The sequence below is a fragment of the Cnephaeus nilssonii genome (assembly GCF_951640355.1).
Source record: "Cnephaeus nilssonii genome assembly, chromosome: 16".
Lineage (NCBI taxonomy): Eukaryota > Metazoa > Chordata > Mammalia > Chiroptera > Vespertilionidae > Cnephaeus > Cnephaeus nilssonii.
This window is the reverse complement of record NC_137087.1, coordinates 6,245,858-6,268,241: the sequence shown is the minus strand read 5'-3', so window position 1 is coordinate 6,268,241 and position 22,384 is coordinate 6,245,858. Positions and strand designations below refer to the sequence as shown.

General features: G+C 52.7%; 1 protein-coding gene across 1 annotated transcript in view; it reads left to right on the top strand.

The window, feature by feature from the left end:
* Positions 1 to 14,889, top strand: part of VSTM4 (V-set and transmembrane domain containing 4) — a 95,028-nt gene extending 80,139 nt beyond the window's left edge. The window contains exon 8 of the mRNA XM_079793517.1: positions 13,276 to 14,889. Within this exon, the coding sequence (XP_079649643.1) occupies positions 13,276 to 13,401 (126 nt within the window). The 3' untranslated portion in view covers positions 13,402 to 14,889. The remainder of the gene's footprint in view (positions 1 to 13,275) is intronic.
* Positions 14,890 to 22,384: the final 7,495 nt, after the last annotated feature.

Sequence of the window (22,384 nt, the reverse complement as noted above, 5' to 3'; positions counted from 1 at the left end):
ACAGTGGTGGTGGTGATGGTGATGATGCTGATGAAGGTGGTGATGGTGATGGTGATAGATGGTGATTGCAGTGGTGGTGGTGATGGTGATGAAGGTGGTGATGGTGGTGGTGATGGTGATAGATGGTGATTACAGTGGTGGTGATGATGGTGATGAAGGTGGTGATGGTGGTGGTGATGGTGATGATGCTGATGAAGGTAGTGATGGTGATGGTGATGGTGATAGATGGTGATTGCAGTGGTGGTGATGATGCTGATGAAGGTGGTGATGGTGGTGGTGATGGTGATGAAGGTGGTGATGGTGATAGATGGTGATTACAATGGTGGTGATGATGGTGATGAAGGTGGTGATGGTGGTGGTGATGGTGATGGTGATGGTGATGGTGGTGGTGATGGTGATAGATGGTGATTGCAGTGGTGGTGATGATGGTGATTGCAGTGGTGGTGATGGTGATGAAAGTGGTGATGTTGGTGGTGATGGTGATGATGCTGATGAAGGTGGTGATGGTGGTGGTGATGGTGATAGATGGTGATTGCAGTGGTGGTGATGGTGATGATGCTCCCTCCCAATACAGGCACGACCCCAGTGCTGACATCGGGACAGCCCTACGCATGGTTACTATCTCCGTCTCATAAATGAAGCAGGGGAGGCACAGGGAGGTAAGAACAGCACAAGCTGCTGCAACAGGAAGTGCCAGAGCTGGTCTGGCCAGGCACCTGGCTTTAGGTCCCTGTTCTTCCCCACTGGGCTCTGGGCTCTGCTGTCTCTCAGCAAAAATGCTCAGGAAAACCCTCCAAGATTGTCAAACTGCGGCCGGCGGGCCGCATGCCTCGCTTAAACGTGCACTGTTTCCTGTGTGCCAGGTGGCACTGAGCATGTCTCCCTGGGAACTCAGTGATGTCAGCGGCGTGCTCCAGCCCACTCCTGTCCAGCAGGGACCAAGTCTATTTGGCATCTTGAAAGCAGCCCTTGTGGGGGCATTTCCACATCGAATCACCAAATGCTGCAAGTTAGAGCCATTTTCTTGGAGAGCCAGTTCCTCAGCAGTTCTCAGCACCGCTGGCTGCAGCCGTGAGCAGTGGCCCAGCCCCTGCCTGCGGCGGCCAGCCCCTCTGCAGCATCGGCGCCGCCATGTCCCCGCTGTTGGCCACAGGCGTGTTCTTTCTGTGCCTCCGTTGCCACATGTGTCAAGTGAGATGCAGGAGTACCTGCTGCGTAGAGTTGTCCGTGCACCAAGTAGATATTAGGGGCTACAATCACATCTGGTGGGAGAAGGCAGGAGGTAGCTGAGGGGACAGGATGTTGTAATGCTAAGGCGATACGTGCTCTGCGGGGCAATGGAGGGGAGTAAGGGAGCCACAGAGGGATGGTGTTTGTGGGGAGGGGTCTCCTTGGCGCAGAGGCCTGATTGGTTATTCACAGCAGCAAGCCACTCTGCTGTGTGGGGGAAGAACATTCCAGGCAGAGAGCACGGCCTGGGGAACACCCTGAGGTGGGCCCTGAACAAGGAGTGCTGTCCTGGTGTGTCCAAGACACAGGTGACCTACGGCTGCAGCTCTGGTGAGCAAGCGGAGGTGTGGGGAGTGAGGCCGGAGTGCCATGCAAGATCGCGGCAGGTTGGGGGCCTTATCGGGACTCAGGGGTTCATTCTAAGTGCCATGAGAAACTGCTGGAGGATTTGCGCAGAGCCGTGAGCAGCATGGCGTGGCCTCTCTGTTTAGAAGGATTACCTCTCCTACTATTAAAAAATATCAAGGGACTTTTCGGCACCGGCCCGAGGCCAGCGGCATCCATCAGTCTGTTACGTGACATTTTCCAAATGATCTCTGAGTGTCTCCTTCTCTCTGCCTCTAAATATTGCAAAGAGACCAATTATTAAAATGACATTTACTTTATGATAATTATCATAGTAATAATAATTTCATACTTAGGTAACATTACTATTTACTTACTAGGTCATTTTCTAATTACATTACATTTATCAATGCATTTAATCCTCAAAATAACCCTGTGAGGTAGGCACTACTTAAATCTGACCTTACAGATGTGGAAATGGAGGCGCAGAAAGGCTACGTGACTGGCCCAAGGTCACACAGCTCATACATGGAAGTCCTGTGTCGGAGAGCAATAGACAGCCCTGCACAGTCGGATGGATCGGAGAGCGTCACGCCGCAGGCGGCTGGAGGACCGCGAGTGTTCAAGGCCGGAGAGTGTCAGTGGACGCCGCACAGCGTAGATGCCCAGACACGCTCTTTTTCTGAGCACAGGCATTCTCTTCGGCAGCACTGCCGGGAAACGTGCTGTGGGAAGGCAGCTGGGAAGCATCCATCTCCGCTCCCTGGGGGAGAGGAAATGAGAGCGCGACTGTGTTCGATCACGAAGCGGTCCCTGCGCCACTGCAGGTTTCATGTATCGGGACCCTCCCGAGAGCATTATCTGTAATGACATTTTCGCTTCCCCAACACGCGTGGCTTAACTCTGGAGACATTCATCTCTCTAACGACTTGCAAAGCCTCGGCCTTTCTGTGCCTGGTCACTCGGTCACCCCTGAGCGCTAAGCCAGGGGCATGTGACTGTCTGTCCTGCCCATTCCTTCTGGGAATACCCTTTGCTAAGCAGCCTTTGACTGCTCCAGACTCAAGAGCGTGATGTGAACTTGCTCTGCTCAAGATTTCTGAGTGACTCCGTCCAGCCTCAGGCGCCGACAAGCCTGGACAGGACTTTGAAATCTTCATCTCCATCCGGGACCTCTCTGAGCGCCAGATCCTTCCAGTCTATGCAAGTCGCAGAGAACACGGTTATTCTGGCCGTTAGTCGCTGGGTGACCCTGTGAAGGCTGGGTGCGGGGCGGGAGTCTGCGGACGAACCCAGGTGTGGGTTCGGATACAGATCTCTGAAGCAGCAGTGGAAGGTCGCATTTGGTTCTCTGAGGGCACCTGTGTCTGCACCTGTGTCTGCACGTGCAGTGACCAAGGTCCTGGTCCCTGGCTCAGCATGTTAAGGGAAGCCTGGGCCGCAGTCACCGCTGGTGCTGGACGTGGCAGCGGTCCCAGCCCTCGGCTCTGAGTGAGCAGCTGGGATCAGTTACGCTGTTGGAGCCCGAGGTCCACGTGGAGCACGGAGCTCCCCTCGAGGAGACGCACGCGTGGACCTGGCGTGTGGCTCCGTGGTCACCTCACAGAACGTCTCTGTTACGCCATCAACACGTCTCAGCTTCGCGCTTCCACCTGGCCAGCGGGCACCTCTAATCAGGAGTCGGTGGGCACCTCACCCCCAGCCTCGCCAAACGGAGCTGCACCCCGCTCAGCTGCACTGCCCGGAGGTACCTGTTCCTTCCTCAGAGGCGAAGAACCTGGCGGGAAGCTGGGGTCACCTGCAGGCATTTCCGTGGGTGTCTCTCCTGCTCCCCACTGTCTGCTCCATCAGCGCCTCCGTGTGCCTGCCCTCAGAGGGTCTTCAGGGCTGCACCCCTAGGTCCTCGACCCCAACCCCGCGCCGGGCCCCGGCCTCTGCAGGCGGGGGTCAGCTGCCTTCCCCGCAGCCCTTTGAACGGACGCTCAGCTGCCCACAGAGCAGTGCAGGCCCATCTGGAAACCACTCTCCCATAGTTAGGGTTTGTGCCCATAAAGCTTTCCCGTTGTCTTTGGAAGGTCGCCATTTCCCCCTGGGATCTCGGGGATCGTGTCTGCCTGGCTGGCTCGCCTGGGTCCAGGCATTCACAACAGAGCCTTGGTCACGTGTAAGAATCCAGACGCCAGCCAGCAATGCTGCATGACCTTGAGCAGGTCACCTGCCTTTATTCTTATTTCATTTTACTTTTATTGATTTTAGAGAGGGAGAAAGCAGAGGAGGAGAGAGAGAGAGAGAGAGTGGGGGGGGGAGGGGAAAAAGAGAGAGACAGAGAGAGAGAGAGGAACATTTAGTGGTTGCCTCCCGCGTGTGACCTGACCGGGAATCGAACCCACAACCTTCTGGTGCACAGGATGATGCTCAAACCAACTGAGCCACACTGGCCAGGACAGTTACCTGGCCTTTCAAGCCTGTTTGCTCATCTGTGAAGTGGGCATGACCATTGGGCCCACCCCATAAGGCTAGTGTGAGGGCCAAATGAGATAGTGAAGATGAGTTAGCATTTGCTGAGTTATGATTCTCAACCACCACTCTGCCACCCCCGAAGCCACTTTTGGATCGTGTCCTTTGTGTCATTATTTAACATCTCTGTCTGGGGAAGATGTCTCTTTTGTTCATTCTGATTTACTTTCATTTAACTTGCATCTCAAGGAGCTCAACTTCTTCTCTTCGTAATATGTTTAAGCATAAATAAATACGCCAGTCAGCAGGCCTGTGGAACTCAAAATTAAGTCAAGTTCATATCCAAGGCACGCTGATTCCAACAGGACCGCTAGGGACCACAGCGACCTTTCCCCTCCTGAGTTGGACCCATCGAGAGCCCTTCATCAAACGGAGCTTCACTGAGCACACAGCCCCAGTGGCCAGACTCGCTGCGTCCTCGCATGATGAGGGAAGTTGTTTTACCAGGTACTACTCTGTTGAATAAAAAATGAGCACTTATCTCTGAGGGGAAGAGGAAGTCTGCCTGGGCACTATGTAATTCTCTCTTGGGTAAACGGATTCCTGATAGTCAGCTCCGGGAGCGCTGCAATCACATTTTAGCTGCAAGGTGCCGTCAGCATAAGCGCCCATGTCCTGGGTATCGATCTGAGCTGTGATAATGGTGTTACCACTGAGCTTCTGACATCGGAGCACTAGCCGGGGCTGCGATTGCGTTTTTCTTTTATTCCTGCATCTTAATTCCACCTGCGCGTTCAACTGTGGTCCCTATGAGAAAGGGTGATTTTGCTGGAGTCTGCACAGAATTTGAGATCTCTCTCTCCCGGTAGGAATGTTCATCTTTGGCTTGAATCCTGGAAACACATCTACAAAATGAAATACTCCAAACTACCAGTGAGGGGCTCGAGGACTGGGCCGCCCCCGGAGGTGGCCGCTCCGGAATCTTTGGGTCGACTCCCTAGTTTTAGGCCCATGAAGTCAGTTCTCCTTGTAGACGCCCTTCCCATTCCCTAGAACTGGGGGAGGGATCACATTAGAGGCGGAGGCCCAGCTTGCAGGCCGCCATCTGCTGCTGCCTCCCTCAGCACCCGGGGCAGGTGGACGGGGCATGGGAGACGTGCCTTCCAGACCCTGACACTTGTGAGGAGGCCAGAGGCCCTCGCTGGGTTAGAAAGGACTCTGTGATCATGTTCCTCATCCTCCCGAGGCGATGCTGTGCTGGGTGGGGACCTAATGTGGCTCGGTGTCAGTGAGCACTGGAGTTCACGTCTGGGATCAGCGAGGTCCTTAAGGAAAGACCGCTGGCACCTACTAGAATCGCCAAAGAAGAAATACTGACGCACCAAGTGTGCACAAGTAAGAGAGCGAATGACACTGAGACCTGCTGGCAGGAGAGGATGGCGGTTCCTGGACAAGCACTTTGACGGTCTCTTGTAGTTAAACATACACTGTTCACCTCACCCAGCAAACCCACGCACGGTGTTTACTCCGAGGAGGAAAAACGCCTTTCAAAAACCTACACGTGAATATTCATAGCAACTCTGTTCATAACTGCCCAAAACTTGAAACAGCCCGAATGTCCTCAGTATGTGAGTGGATAAGCAGATGCAGAGCATGGCGCACCACAGAGTCCTCCTCACACTCAAAGGGAAGAGACCGTTCATAGAGGCAACACTTGGGATGCATTGAGGGGATTACACTGAGGGGGAAAGCCAATCTCAGAAGGTTACACACGGTGTGAGTCCTTTCATGTGACATTCTCTAAGAGACAAGACCGCAGTGACAGGAAACCGATGGCGGCTCCAGGGCAGAGTTGGAGAGAAGAGGTGACCACAGGGGTAGCGTGAGGGGGGACGGAACTGCTGTGTGCCTGTCATGGAGGTGGCACTCATCTGTACGTGTGTTACAGTGCAGATATGTCCACCTAGAAAACACGTTTACTGCATGTCACTTCAGGAAATTAAATTGAAAATTTGTGAAAAGTCCTCTTTGTGCCACAGGAAGGCGTAGCAGGAGGCCCAGCGTCAAGCCCAGCTGTGGGGGCAGCACAGGGGGTGGGGGCTGTGGGCTGGGGGTTCTGCCTGCGAGGGCCCTGGGCCTCTCTACTCCGGTCTTGCTCCCCAATGAACACGGGTTAGTGCGTCAGCCCCCTCCTCTGGGTCCACACAAGATGTGCTGAGTGCTGTAGGCACCACCCTGAGCAGGGAGCCATCTCCTCTCCTGGAGGGAGGCGGTCCCGCTCCTTCCCTTCTCTGACGCCTCAGTGTGCTCAGGCTCCACAGCAAAGTAGCACAGACGGGGCAGCTGCAGCGGCAGACAGTCACTCCTCACGGTCCTGGGGGCCAGGCGTCTGAGCCCGGGCGTTAGAGGGTTATTTTCTGACCCTTCGCCGTGGCGTGTGGATGGCTGTCCTCTCCTTGTGTCGTCACGTGGTCTTCCTGGTGTGTGTCTCTGTGTCCTAATGTCCTTTTCTTACATGGCATCAGTCATGTTAGACTAGGGCCCACTCCAATGACCGCGTTTTACCTAATTACCTACTTAAAACCCTATCTCCAGATGCAGTCATATTCTGAGGTGCCGGGGGTTAGGGTTTCCTCATATGAATTTTGCAGGAACGCAATTTAGTCCATACAACTAATTTTCTAGAATCTCTTTCTTATCTGTCAAAACATATCCAGGGCTATTTAGTTTAGGTAGTTCTTTGTAACTCATAAATAATTCAGAACACAGACAAATGGATAGTATTTTAACCGATTCTCTAGTAAGAAGGTGATGACGCCCAAAACATTTATTTATTCAACATCTTCTCTAAGGTCAGCATTACATACATCATCTCATTTAAATCCTCATTTACATCCACAAGGTGGATCCCTGAAGGCCTGTGATAGAACTGGTCCAAGGTCACCCCGCTGCCATTTGCATGGAGGTCCAAGTTCCTCTTGTACCTACTCGCTGTGGTCAGCTGCAGGATGACGGCTCAGGCCTCTCCGCTCACCTCCTTGTCGTGGACACGCCCACTGAACTGAGAGTTCAAAGACCTTTCTTTTCTCCTGCCCTCCTCTGATGCATCGCCACGCGTCTATATCGGAACCGCATCCCCTCTTGCTCATAGAATCCCCTGCAGACTAAGGAGCAGGTTCTACCTGGCCTGGAGGAAATGTGTGAAAAGTGAGGTTAAACACACATTAAACAGTGGGGTTCAAAACATACAAGATACCAGGCAGTTGAACACAAATGCCGGGCCTTTGTTGGAGGGACAGAAAGGGAAGCTGACCAGCAGTCTCTTTGGCGGGTAAAAAGGAAAAGAGTAAAGCCGAACAGTCCTGGGACAGAGGAAATGACCCCGCTTCTCACAGGTTCAGAACGTTCTAGGCTTTTTCTAAAGAACCCCCCCGGGTGTCCAGCAGTTGGTCCACATCTGCTGTCTGCCCCTCCCCCCTCTTGCCGGCCAGTAAAGATGGCAACATCGGGCTCAAGTGTCAGGCTCAGGCCGGAGGCCTGGAAACCCTGCTTCCAGCACTTTCCTTGGCGTCTCAGCAGCACCTAGAGCGTTTGCGAAGAGCCAGTTGAAGAGCATCTCCGTTTGTAGCCTGCGTGCCAGTGGCCCATGCACTGCACTTCCTGCACCCCGAGCGGAGGGGCCTCAAAGGGAGTTACTCCGAGGGCCAGCAGATGTCGGGGATCTTCTTGATTCATCTTCTGAGACCCCTTGCCTCAGGCACGAGGAGTGACTCCTTAGCCTAAACCCAGGGCCGGCTCGCGTTGCCAAGGTTGCGGTCGTCACCTGGCGTACCAGCAGGGCTCTGCGGCAGGTCCTCCCCTGGTCCGCCCATGCAGCTACTTAGCTTACATTTGCGCCTGCGCCTGGGTGTATTGCCAGCCCTGGAGTCTTCCTAGTCCTCCTGATAGGCTGAGACTTTTCTCTGAGCTACTTCTCAGTGCACCTGACCCTCCCCTGAACCCTGGGTGCAAAGGAAGGCAGCATGGTGACCACTGTGCGGAGTCTCCACTGGCCCCCTGGCCCCGGCCTTTGGGAGTTTATTTCCAGTGAAGCATGCTGGGAAATGTAATTAGCACATGGTTGGTTGTGCCAGCCAAGTGTGCATGCCAGAAACGCAAGAGGTTCTTTAAGGGTGCCAAGGACTGACATCATGCATCTTCTGTTGGAAACTGTATACACTTCACAGTTTGGAGCCTCCTGTGTGCTGCCTCATATCTTCAATCAAATTATTATATCCTAGAAATATGCATAAGGGAAATGATTCGACACACTCTATGGGGGCGGGGGTTGGCGCTTGTAGCGGTAATTGAAGTACCTTTCCACTTATGAAAGTACTAATTTTATTTGTTTTTATTGCTTTTCTAGATGCAATTATTTATTTAGTGTGCTTTGGCTTTATTAGATTATGTTTACTATAGGAACATCATGAAAATGTATGAATACAACACACCAGCCACGCCAGCCTGGCGACCGGCATGGGGAGAGCTGGTGTTATTTTTCATATCCAAACGTAATGGGATAACTTAAGAATAAACAGATAATCTACACTAGAAAACAATGCGATTTCACGGTAATGTAATAAAACACCTGGACAATATGATTTCATAAATCTTGGCTCTAAAATTTACATGAGTTGGGTTTTGAGTGCTTATCTGAGGACACATGGCATTTCTAAATGGAACCGTAATGGGAAATGTAATTAAACCGACGGCAGGACGGGACGGGCTTTTTGTTGGCTGGCGAGAGATGACGACTGAGAAGCAATGTAGAGTTTGGGTGTCAGAAGACAAACAGGGGCTCTCGTCCCTGAAAATGTCCTTAACTTGGAAATGTCAGCGTGGCCAGTCTGTGGAGGTGGCTTGGCAGTCGGCCCCGACGGTGTGGCTACAAGTTCTGCCGTATTCTCTTTGTCTCCCGCTCCCTGTCCCTACTATGATGATTCACTCAGAAGAAAAGGGGCTTTCTGCTTTGGGCACGCTTTTAAGAAGCTTAAAAGATGGTCCATTTGCCCTGACTTTTTGTGAGATAACCAAGACACAAGCACAAAAGAGCAGAAATCAAACCAAAACAACAGCACAACCAAAGCCAAAAAAACACAACACAGCACCGTGGCTGCTTATGGGAAATCGTGTGTCTTTTAGGGCTGTAAATTAGCCAATGCCGTTTATTTTTCTAATTATGAATTAGAATTAATTAGCACATTGTTTAAATACATGTGCCTACCACAAAATTCAGGAAGAAGACACAAAGTGTGCGATGAAGGGAGCCGCCCTGGCCAGAGGGGGCGATGGGCACAGGTCCTGATGTTTCCGGCAAGTTCTGGGGGTTTTCTAAGCACAAAAATATATGCACGTCTGTTTGCTCACACACACATTTACACAAATGACAGTAAAGCATATGGTACTCATACAGCGCTGTCATTCCTTGGCGAGACTGTGGTGTGTGCTCCATGTAGAATGCACCAGTCTCTGTGGATGCTCATTTCACTGTCTCCAGGTTTTTGCTGCGCCAATACACACCCTCACCAGCAATGTACAAGAGGACCTGTTTCCTTCTATTTCTTGTGGCAGTCTTTAAAATTTATTCAAGTATAGATAGCATACAATGTTATATCAGTTTCAGGTGTACAGCTAGTGGTTCGACGTTTGTATTCCTCATGATGTGATCACCGCGAAAAGTCTAGTGCCCATCTGTCCCCGTGCGGAGTGACTGCGATATTATGCTCGCTGTGCTGTGTGTTACATCCCGTGACTTGCTTATTTTATAACTGGAAGTCGTGCTTCTTAATTCCCTTCAGCTTTTTCACCCACCTCCTACCCCTCCCTCAGGCAACCATCAGTTTATTCTCCTGAAAGACAAACACTGAGGTACAAGTGTGATAGGAAGTCCCAGTTCTCTTGTTCTGAGAAGGCTGGCTCTCACTCCGCTGTCAGTCATTGTGTCTCCTCCCCTGTGAGCGCTCTGGTCCCACCCGTTATTTTTTCTTTGTTGGATTGCAAAGCCCTTTGATATGAGTTACAAATATTTTCCTCGTTTTTTTTCAGTTGTCCTTTGACTTTATTTAGAGACTATTTTGCCATATATAGCATGAAAATGTCCTTATCTTTTCTCTTATCGCTTCCAAATTTTGTATCATACTTCATATGCTGGAATTATTTTTAATTTGTTCACACATTCTTCTAGCACTTCTTTGAGTTTATTTTCCACATTAAAATGTTAAATTCATCAGGAACTTCTCTGGTATAAAGACTGGTACAGGGATATAATATATTCTTCAAATGGCTACCTAAGTATCCTGCCACCATTTATTGAAAAATAATATTTGGGTTAATTTCTGGATTTTCTCATCAGTTCCATTTGTCTATTCACTTGCCAGCACCACAGTATTTTATTGATTGCAGTTTATACTTTTAAAATCATTGAAATTGGATCACCAAATATTTATTTCAATGATGTTCCTTAAACATGGTAAATATATACATATTTATGTCTATTTTATTCAAAATTCATTTTCTAAAAAGGTTTTCAAATTTTATTAAATGGATTTCCAGTATCTATAAAGGTAACAAAATGGTTTTTCATCTATCACTATTGTGAATTATAGTAATAGATTTCTCTTTGTATTCCTGAAAGAAAATCAACCTAACATGATTAGCTAACTTTTAATATACTTCTTCATTCTCACTGAATAAATTTGATTTAAAATTTATATTAATAAATAAGATTGTTCTAAAATATGCAAATTTCTTATTTTTTATGTACTGGATAATTTTAATTATATTGGAATTATTTGTTCCTTAAAGAAAGTTTTTTCTTAGAAATTCTCATATAAAACTGCCTGTTTGTGAGAGGGAGCTTTTGACAATATTTTTTCTTTTTCCTTTTCCCTCCTTTATGCTCTCTCCCTTTTTTAACTTTCTTTTATTTTGTTGATGATAATTAATACATATTTTTTGGAGTTAATGCTTCTAATTTATATTTTTCTGGGACATTAACCATTTTATCCCGTATTTCCAACTTTTTGCAATAAGTTGAGCAAAGTAGTTTTTTAATTTCAAAATTTTTCATTATTTATATTATATTCCCTTTCTTATTTCCTACTAGAAGCCTGGTGCACGAAATTCGTGCATGGAGGGGGGTTGTCTCTCAGCCCAGCCTGTACCCTCTCCAATCTGGGACCCCTGGAGGGATGTCCGACTGCCCGTTTAGGCCCGTTTAGGCAGTCGGACATCCCTCTCACAATCCAGGACTGCTGGCTCCCAACTGCTTGCCTGCCTGCCTTCCTGATTGCCCCTAACCACTTCTGCCTGCCAGCCTGATCACCCCCTAACCACTCTGCTGCCAGCCTGTTTGCCCCCAACTTCCCTCCTCTGTCGGCCTGGTCACCCCTAACTGCCCTCTCCTACAGGGTTTATCACCTCCAACTGCCCTCCCTTGCAGGCCTGGTCCTTCTCAACTGCCCTCCCTTGCAGGCCGGGTGCCTCCCAACTGCCCTCTCCTGCTGGCCATCTTGTGGTGGCCATCTTGTGTCCACAAAGATGGCAGGATCTTTGACCACATGGGGCAGCTATATTGTGTGTTGCAGTGATGATCAATCTGCATATTACTCTTTTATTAGATAGGTTAGAGGCCTGGTACAGGGGTGGGGGCCAGCTGGTTTGCCCTGAAGGGTGTCCCAGATCAGGGTGGGGTTCCCTTGAGGTGTGGGGCGGCCTGAGCGAGGGGCCTGTGGTGGTTTGCAGGCCAGCCACGCCCCCTGGCAACCCAAGCGGAGGCCCTGGTATCTGGAATTTATTTTCCTTCTACAATTGAAACTTTGTAGCCTGGAGCGGAGCCAAGCCTGGGGCTCCCTCCGCGGCGGCAGCCATTTCTGTTGGGGTTATAATTGAAACTTTGTTGCCTTAAGTGGGTGGGCCCCGCCAGGGTGTGCGGAAAGCTTTGCTTCCCCTGTTGCCTGTGGCAACCCTGGCCTGCTCTCTCAAGCTCCATTCTGACGCCATTTCTGTTTGAATTTGTTTACCTTCTATAATTGAAACTTTGTAGCTTGAGTGGAGGCTTAGGCCTGCAACGGCTCGGCTCGCAGAAAGCTTGTTTCCCTCTGTTGCCTGGGAAACCTTGTTCTCTGTGGCTGTAGCCATCTTGGATGGGTTAATTTGCATACTCGCTCTGATTGGATGGTGGGTGTGGCTTGTGGGTGTGTCGGAGGTATGGTCAATTTGCATATTTGTCTATTATTAGGTAGGATTTTATTCATTTGTTTTTTTTCCTTTTATATATTTTCAGTTTATTTTTTTTTATTTACTTATTTTTATTGATTTCAGAGAAGAAGAGAAAGGGAGAGAAGAGAGATAGAAACATTAGTGATGAGAGAGAATCATTGATCAGCTGCCACTGCATGCACCCCACTGGGGATCGAGCCTGCAACCCAGGCATGTGCCCTTGACCGGAATCAAACCTGGGACTCTTCAGTCCGAAGGCCAATGCTCTATCCACTGAGCCAAACCAGCTAGGGCTATTTTCAGTTTATTGATTTTATTGTTTTCAAAGCACAAGTTTTTGGATGTTTCTACTAACTCGACTGTCTTTTTGTTTTCTGATTCAGACTGCCTGGTTTTAATTTTACTGGTCCTTTGCTTTTATTTAATTTATTTTGTTCTTTTTTCTAACTTCTTCAGTTGGATGCTTCATCCATTTCATTCATATTGTTTAATATAAATATTTAAGTCTGATTTTTCTCTGAGTACTGTGTTTTTTAGGTTCTGGCAAGTATTATTTTATTTATCATTATTTTCAAGATATTCTGAAATTTCAGTTTTATATGGGTTAAGTCATTTCAGATAATTTCTAGATGGTAGCATTCTAGTTTTGCTATTAATTTCTAAGATTTTTGTTCCTGTCTTTTTTCCTTTGGATCAGAGACTGTTGGTGGCATTATTTTTACTTTTCAGACTAAAGTTTACTTTGGCCTCCTGTTTAATTGCTTTTTGCCAGCGTTCTGTGCTGACTCGAAATTAAATCATCGTGTCTCTGCAGGGTACAGTGGTCTGTGCATGACAGTGAGATGTGTGTACTGTGTTCAGCTTTTATATGTCCTTGTACATTTTTGTGCACTTGTTCCCTTTGCATGCACTGAGAACGCGCCTGTGAGTGAGCTGCGCGGCGCCCGCGCTGTCACAGTAAGGCTGTGTTGTGTTGTCTTTCAGCCGCGGATCGCCGAGGAAAACCTGACCTACGCCGAGCTGGAGCTGACCAAACCCCTGCGGGCGGCCAAGGGCGTTCCCACCAGCACTGTTTATGCCCAGATCCTCTTCCAGGAGAACACGCTGTAGCTCCTCCTCTTCCGTGGCCCTGTTTAAGCCTGCCACCCAGTTATTTATGAACCTTGGAAGCGAAGTCCTAGTTTTTGTATCTTCACGTGTGCCTTCTGTGAGGTGGGGATCCCTCTCTTAGGGTGTTCCGGGTGCCTTTAGAGGTGGCGGGCTCCTCACCTCAAGAGAGGGGCCATGGCCCGTGGACAAGTCTTCTGGGACAGTGTTTTCTGGGTGTCCAAGGAGATGCTCTGCTGAGCCAAACCCCTTCCCGGTTTCAGCTTCTTCCTCTGGATTTTAATTTTTTTAAATCTTAATATTAATCTTTTATTCTTCCTGTGTCTGTGATACTAGAGGAAATGCCACTGTAGGCCAAGGCGTGAGCGGTAGATATGGACTGATGGGTTTTCAGAAGATCAGATAGCCTTGCCAGGGCCCCAGAGCAGAGCAAACGGCTTACTGCAAGCTGAACTCCAGATACTCCACACGGCGCCCGTGTTGTAAACAGATGCCCCGACCTGCAATTTAAGGGGAGACAGGCATGTGGTGGGGAAGTCTGAGGTCTAACGGACAACGAGCTGTCTCTGAAGCCCCCACCACAGACAAGCAGAGGCCCGGCTATGGCCCAGCCCGGCGGCAGCACGGACCAGCCTCGCGCAGGAACGGGCCTCCTCCACGAAGGCCTTGCCCTTTTCCAGAGGCGCAGGGGCTGCATCCGCCACCCTGAGGGAGCGGCCTCCGGACGTGGGCCGAGGCTGCCACTCTGACGGGATGTCTGTGCCCTGGAGAGCAGAGTTGCCCGCCCCCAGGGTGGAGCTTCGCAGAGCATGTCCAGGGAGGAGGGCGTGTGGTCGACAGTGCTCACATGTCCAGGGAGAGTGGGAGCGCACGCCGCCAGGAAGGCGGTCCTCTACCGGGAAAGGGCCTTGCCCTCCAACTGTGCGTGCACTTCCTGGTGGGTATGGGTCGGGGTCCGGCAGGATCCTGTGGCGTAGACACTGCGGGGAAGTTGCCCAGGGCCTCGCTGAAGACGACTCATTCTCGCGAGGGCCATCCTGCCAACCATGTGGTTAAGGACACGGCTTTCCATGTGAGTGCGCTCTGGGTGGTTACTATCGCCCATGACATTGTTTGGTTACGTAGAGACCATGTACATGTGATAAATTACATACTTTAAACACAACCTTGCGTGTGAGCTGTGCCCCTGTGCAACCACGTGGATTTCACTTGGTCAAGTATCCTATCCCCTAATCTTTCAGATTCATGTTTATATAATGGTGACTTACCCTCTCAGAGAATTCTTGAAATGGGTTAGTGATATTGTGAGATTCTGGACACTATAAATTGCTACACAAATACACTGTGTTAACATTCATGCTAAAGCCAGTTTGCATTTTTCAAAATGAAATTACCATCAAAGGCTCTCATTGCAATAACTTGAAAACGTAAATATTTGCCCGTGAACTTAGCTCTGCAGTGACAGTCCCAAAGACTCGTGATAGCTTGTGCGTCCCTCTGGGTCTGAGCCCGAGGGCGGCCAAAGGCGTCCGGAGTTTCTCTGAGGAGCACACGCTGGCCGTGAGCACTCTGCAGGCCTCCAGTAGAATTGAGCCCTCTCGTGCTTTCTTGGAAAGCGTCCAGATTGAGAGCAGGTACTGATTTTCCAGAAGCAAAAATAACCTGACTTTGCAAAGAGGAGGCCACTCCGGCTACACCTGCATCTCACCCCCTCCCTCTCTGCCAGATGTCAAAGGTGGGGAACACACGGCGCAGCTTTTGAGGGAGAAAGACCATTTGGAAGGACACATTGGACCTTCGCAGAGCATGGCTAGGGAGGAGGGTATGCGGTTAGACAGCCTCACGTCATGTTATCACAGGCAGCATATCGTGTGTTCTACAGCAGAGCAGCAGCAGGACGTGGGGACTTGATGTTTTGAGGAAATAAGGGATCTCCTAATTTGCACAAAGAGCCATATGGGCCCTGGGGGTGCCAGGTGCAGTGGGGCATGTGGAGAGGAGATGGTGGGAGCGGCAATGGGGGAGGAAGACGCAGGCCCCTGCAGAACAGCATTGAACTTCAATCACCCCAAAGCAACCCCTCAAATTCCGGGGAGCGGAGGGCCATCACTCATGGAAATGAATTCATCCCACCGAGAAGAGCAGCCTTTCAGAGCTGTAGCTGCAAGTTGGTCTAAAAGCCATTGGATACATTAAATTCAGGCTCTTTCCCCCAAACGCGTCCCAGCCTCACAGATGCACGCTAAGGTGTGCGAGGGGACCTGGAAGGGGACCAGGACCGAGGAAGCGGCGGGACCACGGCCCCTACTGACCGTGCTTCCCGAGGGAGCCACGTCCACCAGAGCTTGTCCCGCTCTGACCTCCAGACTCCATGCATGCTCTGTCCGACGGGGAGCAAGGCATGATGTGCTCCTAGTGCTCCTTTGGGGGGAGAGATCTTGACGTTACTGTCACAGGAAACTTAAAAAATGGTCTACCCATTCATTCGCCACCAAATATGCCACCAAACATGCACGGACATTCCTGAGGGTACATAAGAAGAAACTCATGCAAAGGGACGTTAAGCTCTTGGGCTTGCTTTCACGGTAAGGCGTCTACGGGAACAACTGTGCATAAGAAGTGTGCAACGTGCATGGTTGCTTGCACGTTTCAGCGAAGTTAGAACAAGTAAGAGCCTGTTGCTCAGACCGCAGTGGTTCTTGCAGGCAGAGTGGGTACGCTCAGGCCCGGTGGTGAATTGTGGCCTGGGCCACGCATGGCCAGGAGTCATCGTGGGGAGTAAGGAGGTGAGAAGAGGCACCCCAAGCCTGAACTAAAGCAGCTGTGCTGGGAGAGGGTTGGGATTTCTGTAGGATCACCGCTTCCTCAACGCTTCATGACTGTTAGCTCACAGGGTAAGCGGCAGCCAGCCCTACGCACTCCTGGTCCTTGTTGGAATGACAGCGACATGGGACACTCTTCAGTGTGCAGGCCTCTGGGTCACCCCACACACCCATAAGCCGCAGTACTCACGTGTGATAAGAACACTAACCCAGGTGGTGCTCTGTGGGACTATCCATGGCCTTGTTCATCACCAGCCCTGATAGGCATGTCTACAACCTAAGCTGGGCCACGACTGGTCCAGTGCACGCCTGAGGCGGCCTGGCTAGCCAGTCCTGGGAGAAAGAAGCGATCTCCCGCCTTGGGCAGCTAAGCTGGGATGCCACCCGTCACATCTGCCCACAGCAATGTCTTAGCAGGTGAGAAGCCGGGAGGAGGAAGGAGACGCTGAGAGAGAGGCAGGGAAGAGGAAGGAGACGCTGAGAGAGAAGCCGGGAGGAGGAAGGAGACGCTGAGAGAGAGGCAGGGAAGAGGAAGGAGACGCTGAGAGAGAAGCCGGGAGGAGGAAGGAGACGCTGAGAGAGAAGCCGGGAGGAGGAAGGAGACGCTGAGAGAGAAGCCGGGAAGAGGAAGGAGACGCTGAGAGAGAAGCCGGGAGGAGGAAGGAGACGCTGAGAGAGAAGCCGGGAGGAGGCCCTGGACACGTGGACCCGGCTCCCAGGCTCTAGCTCAGCCCCTTCTCTTTCCTGCGGATCTTCTCTTGGTGGGGATATTGACACCCTCCCCCACACACCCCCGCACACCCCACCCCACACACCCCCGCACACCCCACCCCATGCACTAGACACAAGCTGCCCCCGGAAGAGATTCATGGTGTGGAGGAGGCTCTGGCTTCAGGGTGGCCGGGGAGCCTCAGGTGCGGTGGGGAGCCCTGGGGCCAGGTGACTAATGCTCCTGGGCTAGCGTGGCGTGACCCCTGGATCTCCTTAGAGTGGGTTTTGGTCCAGGAAGTCTGGGCCCGGCGGTCTGTGCTTCTAACAAGCTCCCAGGGATGGCCGTGCTTCAGGTCAGGCCACACGGTGAGTGGCCAGGAGGTAAGCTGTTGGAAATGTGGATCTGGAACCCCTGGGGGCCGTCTGAGTGGTGGGGAGCCCCTGCTGGCAGGTCGGGAAGCAGGGAGGGGCCGAGCATGGGAGGGACAGGGGCTGGGGAGGCGTCTGGGAGTGTCTCTGAGGAGGACACGCTGGCAGTGTGCGCTCTGCAGACGTCCAGTAGAATTGAGGGTGAACCTCTGCTTATTCTGAATTAATTGCACATTTCACATTTTAAATACCAGTTTTTTTCCCTGGGAAAGTAATTCCCAACGTGGCAAGGCTAGCAGCCTTGGCACTGAGCTGCCACTGCGCGGCTCGGTGCACTTCCTTCAAAGCAGCCGGCGCCTTCCCGTGGAGCTGACCTGGGGGAGCCGCCTCATCCACGCGGCAGCCTGCGGTGGCCGCCAGCGCCCTCTCCTTCTGGTGTCATTGATGGAAGACGCCTCGGTGCCTGCATTCTAATAAACACAGCTCGATTAGCTTCGCACCAATTTAGTGTCTGATTGTTAAATGTTAATGTACTGCACCCTATAGCTTTAAATAGAATTAGAGATGTTTACAGCCTCGGTTAAATGCACCTTGTTCTTCCACATTAAACTTTATTGCAAGTGTCCTCCATCAGCACACGAGGAAAACTCATTAGCGGCTGGACTGCGTGGGGCCGTGGCTGCTGCTCGAGGACCCACCTTCTGGTCTCCTTTATTGGTCTCCTCACTGCCGGGCGGTTGGGCACATTGCTTCCTATTTATGAGTGACGGAACCTCAGGCGCCGCAAACACAGGCACTGCTATGCCGAAGCACGTGTGTGTGCCGGTCTGAGCTCCCTCAGCTGCCCCAGCATGGAGCTCAGAGGCCCTGGCAGGTCCCATTGCAAGGGCCCAGCAACATCATGATGAAGTCTGTGACTTTGCTGCTGGGAAAGTGAGGAGCTAGGAAGGGACCTGCTTCCCAGGGGAGGGGGTCAGTCGGTGGCAGGGCCCAGCTGGAACCGGCTCTCAGCGTGCAGCCTCCAGCCTCCATGCCTCCCACACCGTGTGCCCCCGCCCAGCTCTGCTCCGGGGCCCCTGGTTTCCACTCTGCTCCCCGGCCGCGTCAACCCCTCTTGCAGGCCTGCGCTCTGACTCCACCCTAGAGTTTCTGGTCCTCAGGGTCCCAGCTCAGAGTGCCCTGTGGATGCCCCAGCCCATCTCACGGCCTGTCCTACTTCCTCCTGTGATCGACAAGAACCGAAAGGAAGTAATCCCGGAGTGCCTGGGAGCCGGAGGGGAAGGGTCCTCAGCCCAGCTGGAGGGTGAGGACGTGCCAGGAGGCAGAGGTCAGGCCTCCCTGGCTCTCACTCCCCCGCGCGCAGACGGCCTGGAGGGAGGTGCGCCTCCAGAGAGCAGGGCGCTGGGCCCTCGTCAGCCTCCCCTGGGGACTGCAGGGCGGAGGGCCCTAGTCAGCCTCCCCTGGGGACTGCAGGGCGGAGGACAGAGGCCACCCGGGAAGTGAGATGGGCCCCAGGCCCTGTAACAGCAGACACGCAGAGGGCTGCCGCGCCTCCCTGCTCTTCCTCACGACCGGCCCTGGGGACCCCTCCAGTGTGCCATGAGGGCACCGGCTGCGGAAGGGAGAAGAGCTGCTGTGCGGAGGGTTACCTGGTAAGCCGAGGGGGCGGCAGAAGAACAACACACTGCAGAGGCAAACCTTTCACCTGAAGGCTCCTAAAATCCGGGAATTCTCCTCACTCCCAGCCCCAGGGTGGGGAGCCTGGTGGCCTGGCTACTTCTGGCTTTGATTTGTCCTCCTGACTTGGATAGGTCGGGAATTTGTGCAAGTCGCTGTCCCCGTGGTCTATTCCAGATAATAAAGAGGGGAGCAGAGCGGGGACCTCGGCTGATTTACACACTCCTGTGGGGCCTGACGACATCTGCCCAGCGAGAGTGGTCATCGCGAGGGGGTCGCCCGGGTGTGGGTCTTCCTGAGTTAGCAGGTGGTGACACAGTCATGCTGCCCTCCTCAGGCTCCTCCCACCTCCTGCCCTCTACGGCCAGCGCTGGGCAGCAGCTCTGCTCATCGTGGTTGACGGCCCTGGTGGTCGTCCCCAAGGACTTGAGGACCTCTCGCTTCCGCTCATCCTTCTTCACCGGGACCCTCTGCTCTTCTCCTCCACAGCCATCCCTCTGCCTCTCCTCCACATTCCCACACACTCTCCTCCCAATCCGAGCTCACCCTTTCTCTTCTCACGTGCTCTCTGTCCGTTTATTCCATTTGCAAGTAAAGTGATGATTTGCGCAGGTGCCAAACGCGGGCTATGAGCCGAGCAAGCACACCGAGCCTTCTCTCTGGCTCAGAGGCTGGGCTCGGGGTCAGAGGCTGGCATCCTTACTCTCAGTTGGGTTTGTTTGCTGCTGTTCTGGCTCTTCTTGCTCAGTAACACGGGCAGTAGCATTTGAGCAGGCTGTAGGAGCAGCGGGGTGACAAGGCAGACAGGGCCTGCCTCGTAGTTGCTGTGTGTCTGTGAGAAGCCGGTGGGCTCTGGCCTGCAGCCCGCATGTGCAGCACGGCCGGGCCAAGACCCAGCCGCCTTGGCACGGAGCAGGTCCGCCTGGGGCCTGTAGGGCGATGGTGCGCTCCTGCCCTCAGCCCTGGACCCCAGCCTCGGGAGACCGCAGGGGAGGGGCAGGCATGTGAGGGCTCCCAGAGGGGGCTGCCCGCGGGGGGAGCGGCCCACAGGCCCAGGAGCCAATCATAGGCTGGCTCTGCCATGAGCTGGTGCTCAGCTTCTCTGGGGATGAACCATCTGCTGGTGTTTGCTTGGCCCCGTGAGCGCGGCAGGCAGGGCTGGCGCACACACCTTCCCCGCGCCCGCGGGCCCTGCCTTCCTCTCACGGCCGCCTTCCGGCAGTGCTGGGGGAGCGGCAGTTAAAGGGCGGCTTTGTCTCAAGGGGTCAGCGAGTCCCACTGAGGGCAGGCCCGGTCTGCCTTGTCACCCGCTGCTCCTACAGCCTGTCACAGAGCCCAGTGCCCGCCCGCCTCTCAGTGTTTAGAAAGAGAATGGAAGTGAACAAGGGCTGAGAAGGTGCTGTGAAAACTAAAAGACACCACAGCCCACATGGAGGGGATTTTTTCCTGCAGATTCTGTTCCTCCCCGACGGCCTCCTAACCCTCTGCCCCAACCCGCACTCTCGGGCTGCCACACTCTCGGGCTGCCACACTGCTGGCGTCACCCCGCTGGCCGCCCCGCCAGCCCCATCAGCCACCAGCCTGGAATAGCATCCCTGACCCTGGCAAGGCCACAGTGCCAGCAGCACCCCTGGCTGTGGTCAGGCTGACGGGAATCGGGGGCCCACCCCTTCGCGGGCCTGCAGAGCTTCCTCTTCTGCAGGACGAGGAGGAGCGGCCCTGGACGCCTCGCCGGAACCGGCCTAGGCCTGGCCTCACGTCTAGACCTCGCCGTAGTCAGGACCGCAGTGAGGGCTCGCGTCTGCGGGACCAGCTCAGCCTCCTAGGAAGAGCCCTGGGCTCGGGGTCTGGACAGGTCCGGGCCCCTGTGTGGAGGCCGAGGCCATTCTTTATTTCCCAGGTGAACTCCTGCTCTGGCACGAGGTAGTGAGAGTAGCTTCTGTGTGTAAGTGCTTGCACTTTACACAGGGTGTCCCTGGTGTATTGTCTTCTCTCAAATGCAGCACGTTTTTCAGTGCTCTCTCTCGGAGGAAGGGCCAGGGGTTGGTCTAATCTCCAACCACTCCAGTCCTTCCCGGATACTTAACAAAAGCAGGGTGTCTCCACCGCCTCCCTGAACCCCAGCCCGCCCATCCCTCTTGTGTCCGGTCTGCATCAGTCGCCTTCCACACCCAGAGATGCACGAACCTGCCTGCGCCTCTATGTTCAGCCTGGCTCAGTGCTCCTCTGAGTAGCTCAGTGGACTCTGCTGAACACAAAATGGCATCTCGCAGCAGGGAGAAATAGGACTTCTAGCCACAGACGAGCCCAAATGGACAAACAGAAACACAGTGCTCTTTACCCTGTCATCTGAGCTATCATGTATCATCTGCAGAATGCATGTTTATTTGCATTTATATTTAACTAGAGGCCCGGTGCATGAAAATTCATGCACTGGAAGGGGGGTCCCTCAGCCTGTCCTGCCCCCTCTCACAGTCCAGGAGCCCTCAGGGGCAGGAGGCAACACAGCAATCAGGGGAAGGCGATGCCCCCATCACACCTCTGCTGCTGCCACTGCCGGCAGTGCAAGCATCGGCCAGCCCTGGTTACCTGAACCTCGGTCGGCCCTGGTTACCTGAACCTCGGGCGGCCCTGGGTGTCTGGGCAGCCGCCATCCAAGGCTTGCCTGTCTGCTACGGTGAGATGCCGTTAGAAGTCAGGATCTCTGTGAGGGACTTTTAGAAGGTGTGATAATTAAATGGATGAGCACAGGATATAAATTAACACTAAACTAGGTATCTAAGTTGTAGTTAAGGACATTCTACTTGTTTAACTCAATGGTTTGGAAGAGGTGAAGTGTCTTGAATGAGAACTGAGAGAAGTTGCACGCTTCGGTGTGCAGAGTGGAACGTAGCCATGTTTGCTGAGCGCCATTCGAGATCCATGCCTGATTTCTGTCCTCACAGGACCACAGGGACTGATGAGAATGGACAAGCTCACAGGCGTGAGGGTGACCAGCACCCGCCGGCCTCTGGCCAGGCCTCGTCCAGCAGAGTCTCCATCCCAGGGACCAATGGTCTAAACATATCCATTGGAACAGCTCAGCTGGGCGCTCTTGTGTCTGTTCTTTAAGAGGAACCCTAAGAGCGTGAAGACGGATGGGCTGGGGAGGGTGAGGAGAGGCGGGCAGAGGCAAGAGCTGTCTGAGCTACTGGAGCTAGGCACAGGGTGATGGCTTTCATTTGTGTGAGTCTTAAAGCATTCTCCAGCCACTTTCTTGATGTTCCCAACTTCTTAACCTCTTCAATTCTCGGTTTTCTCATCTATGAAATGGTTGCAAGACTTAAAGAAGCCGATAGAGTAAAGGGCCACCCATAGAGTAAAGGGAAGCTGATAAAGGGAAGCCGATAGTGTAAAGGGAACCCCAT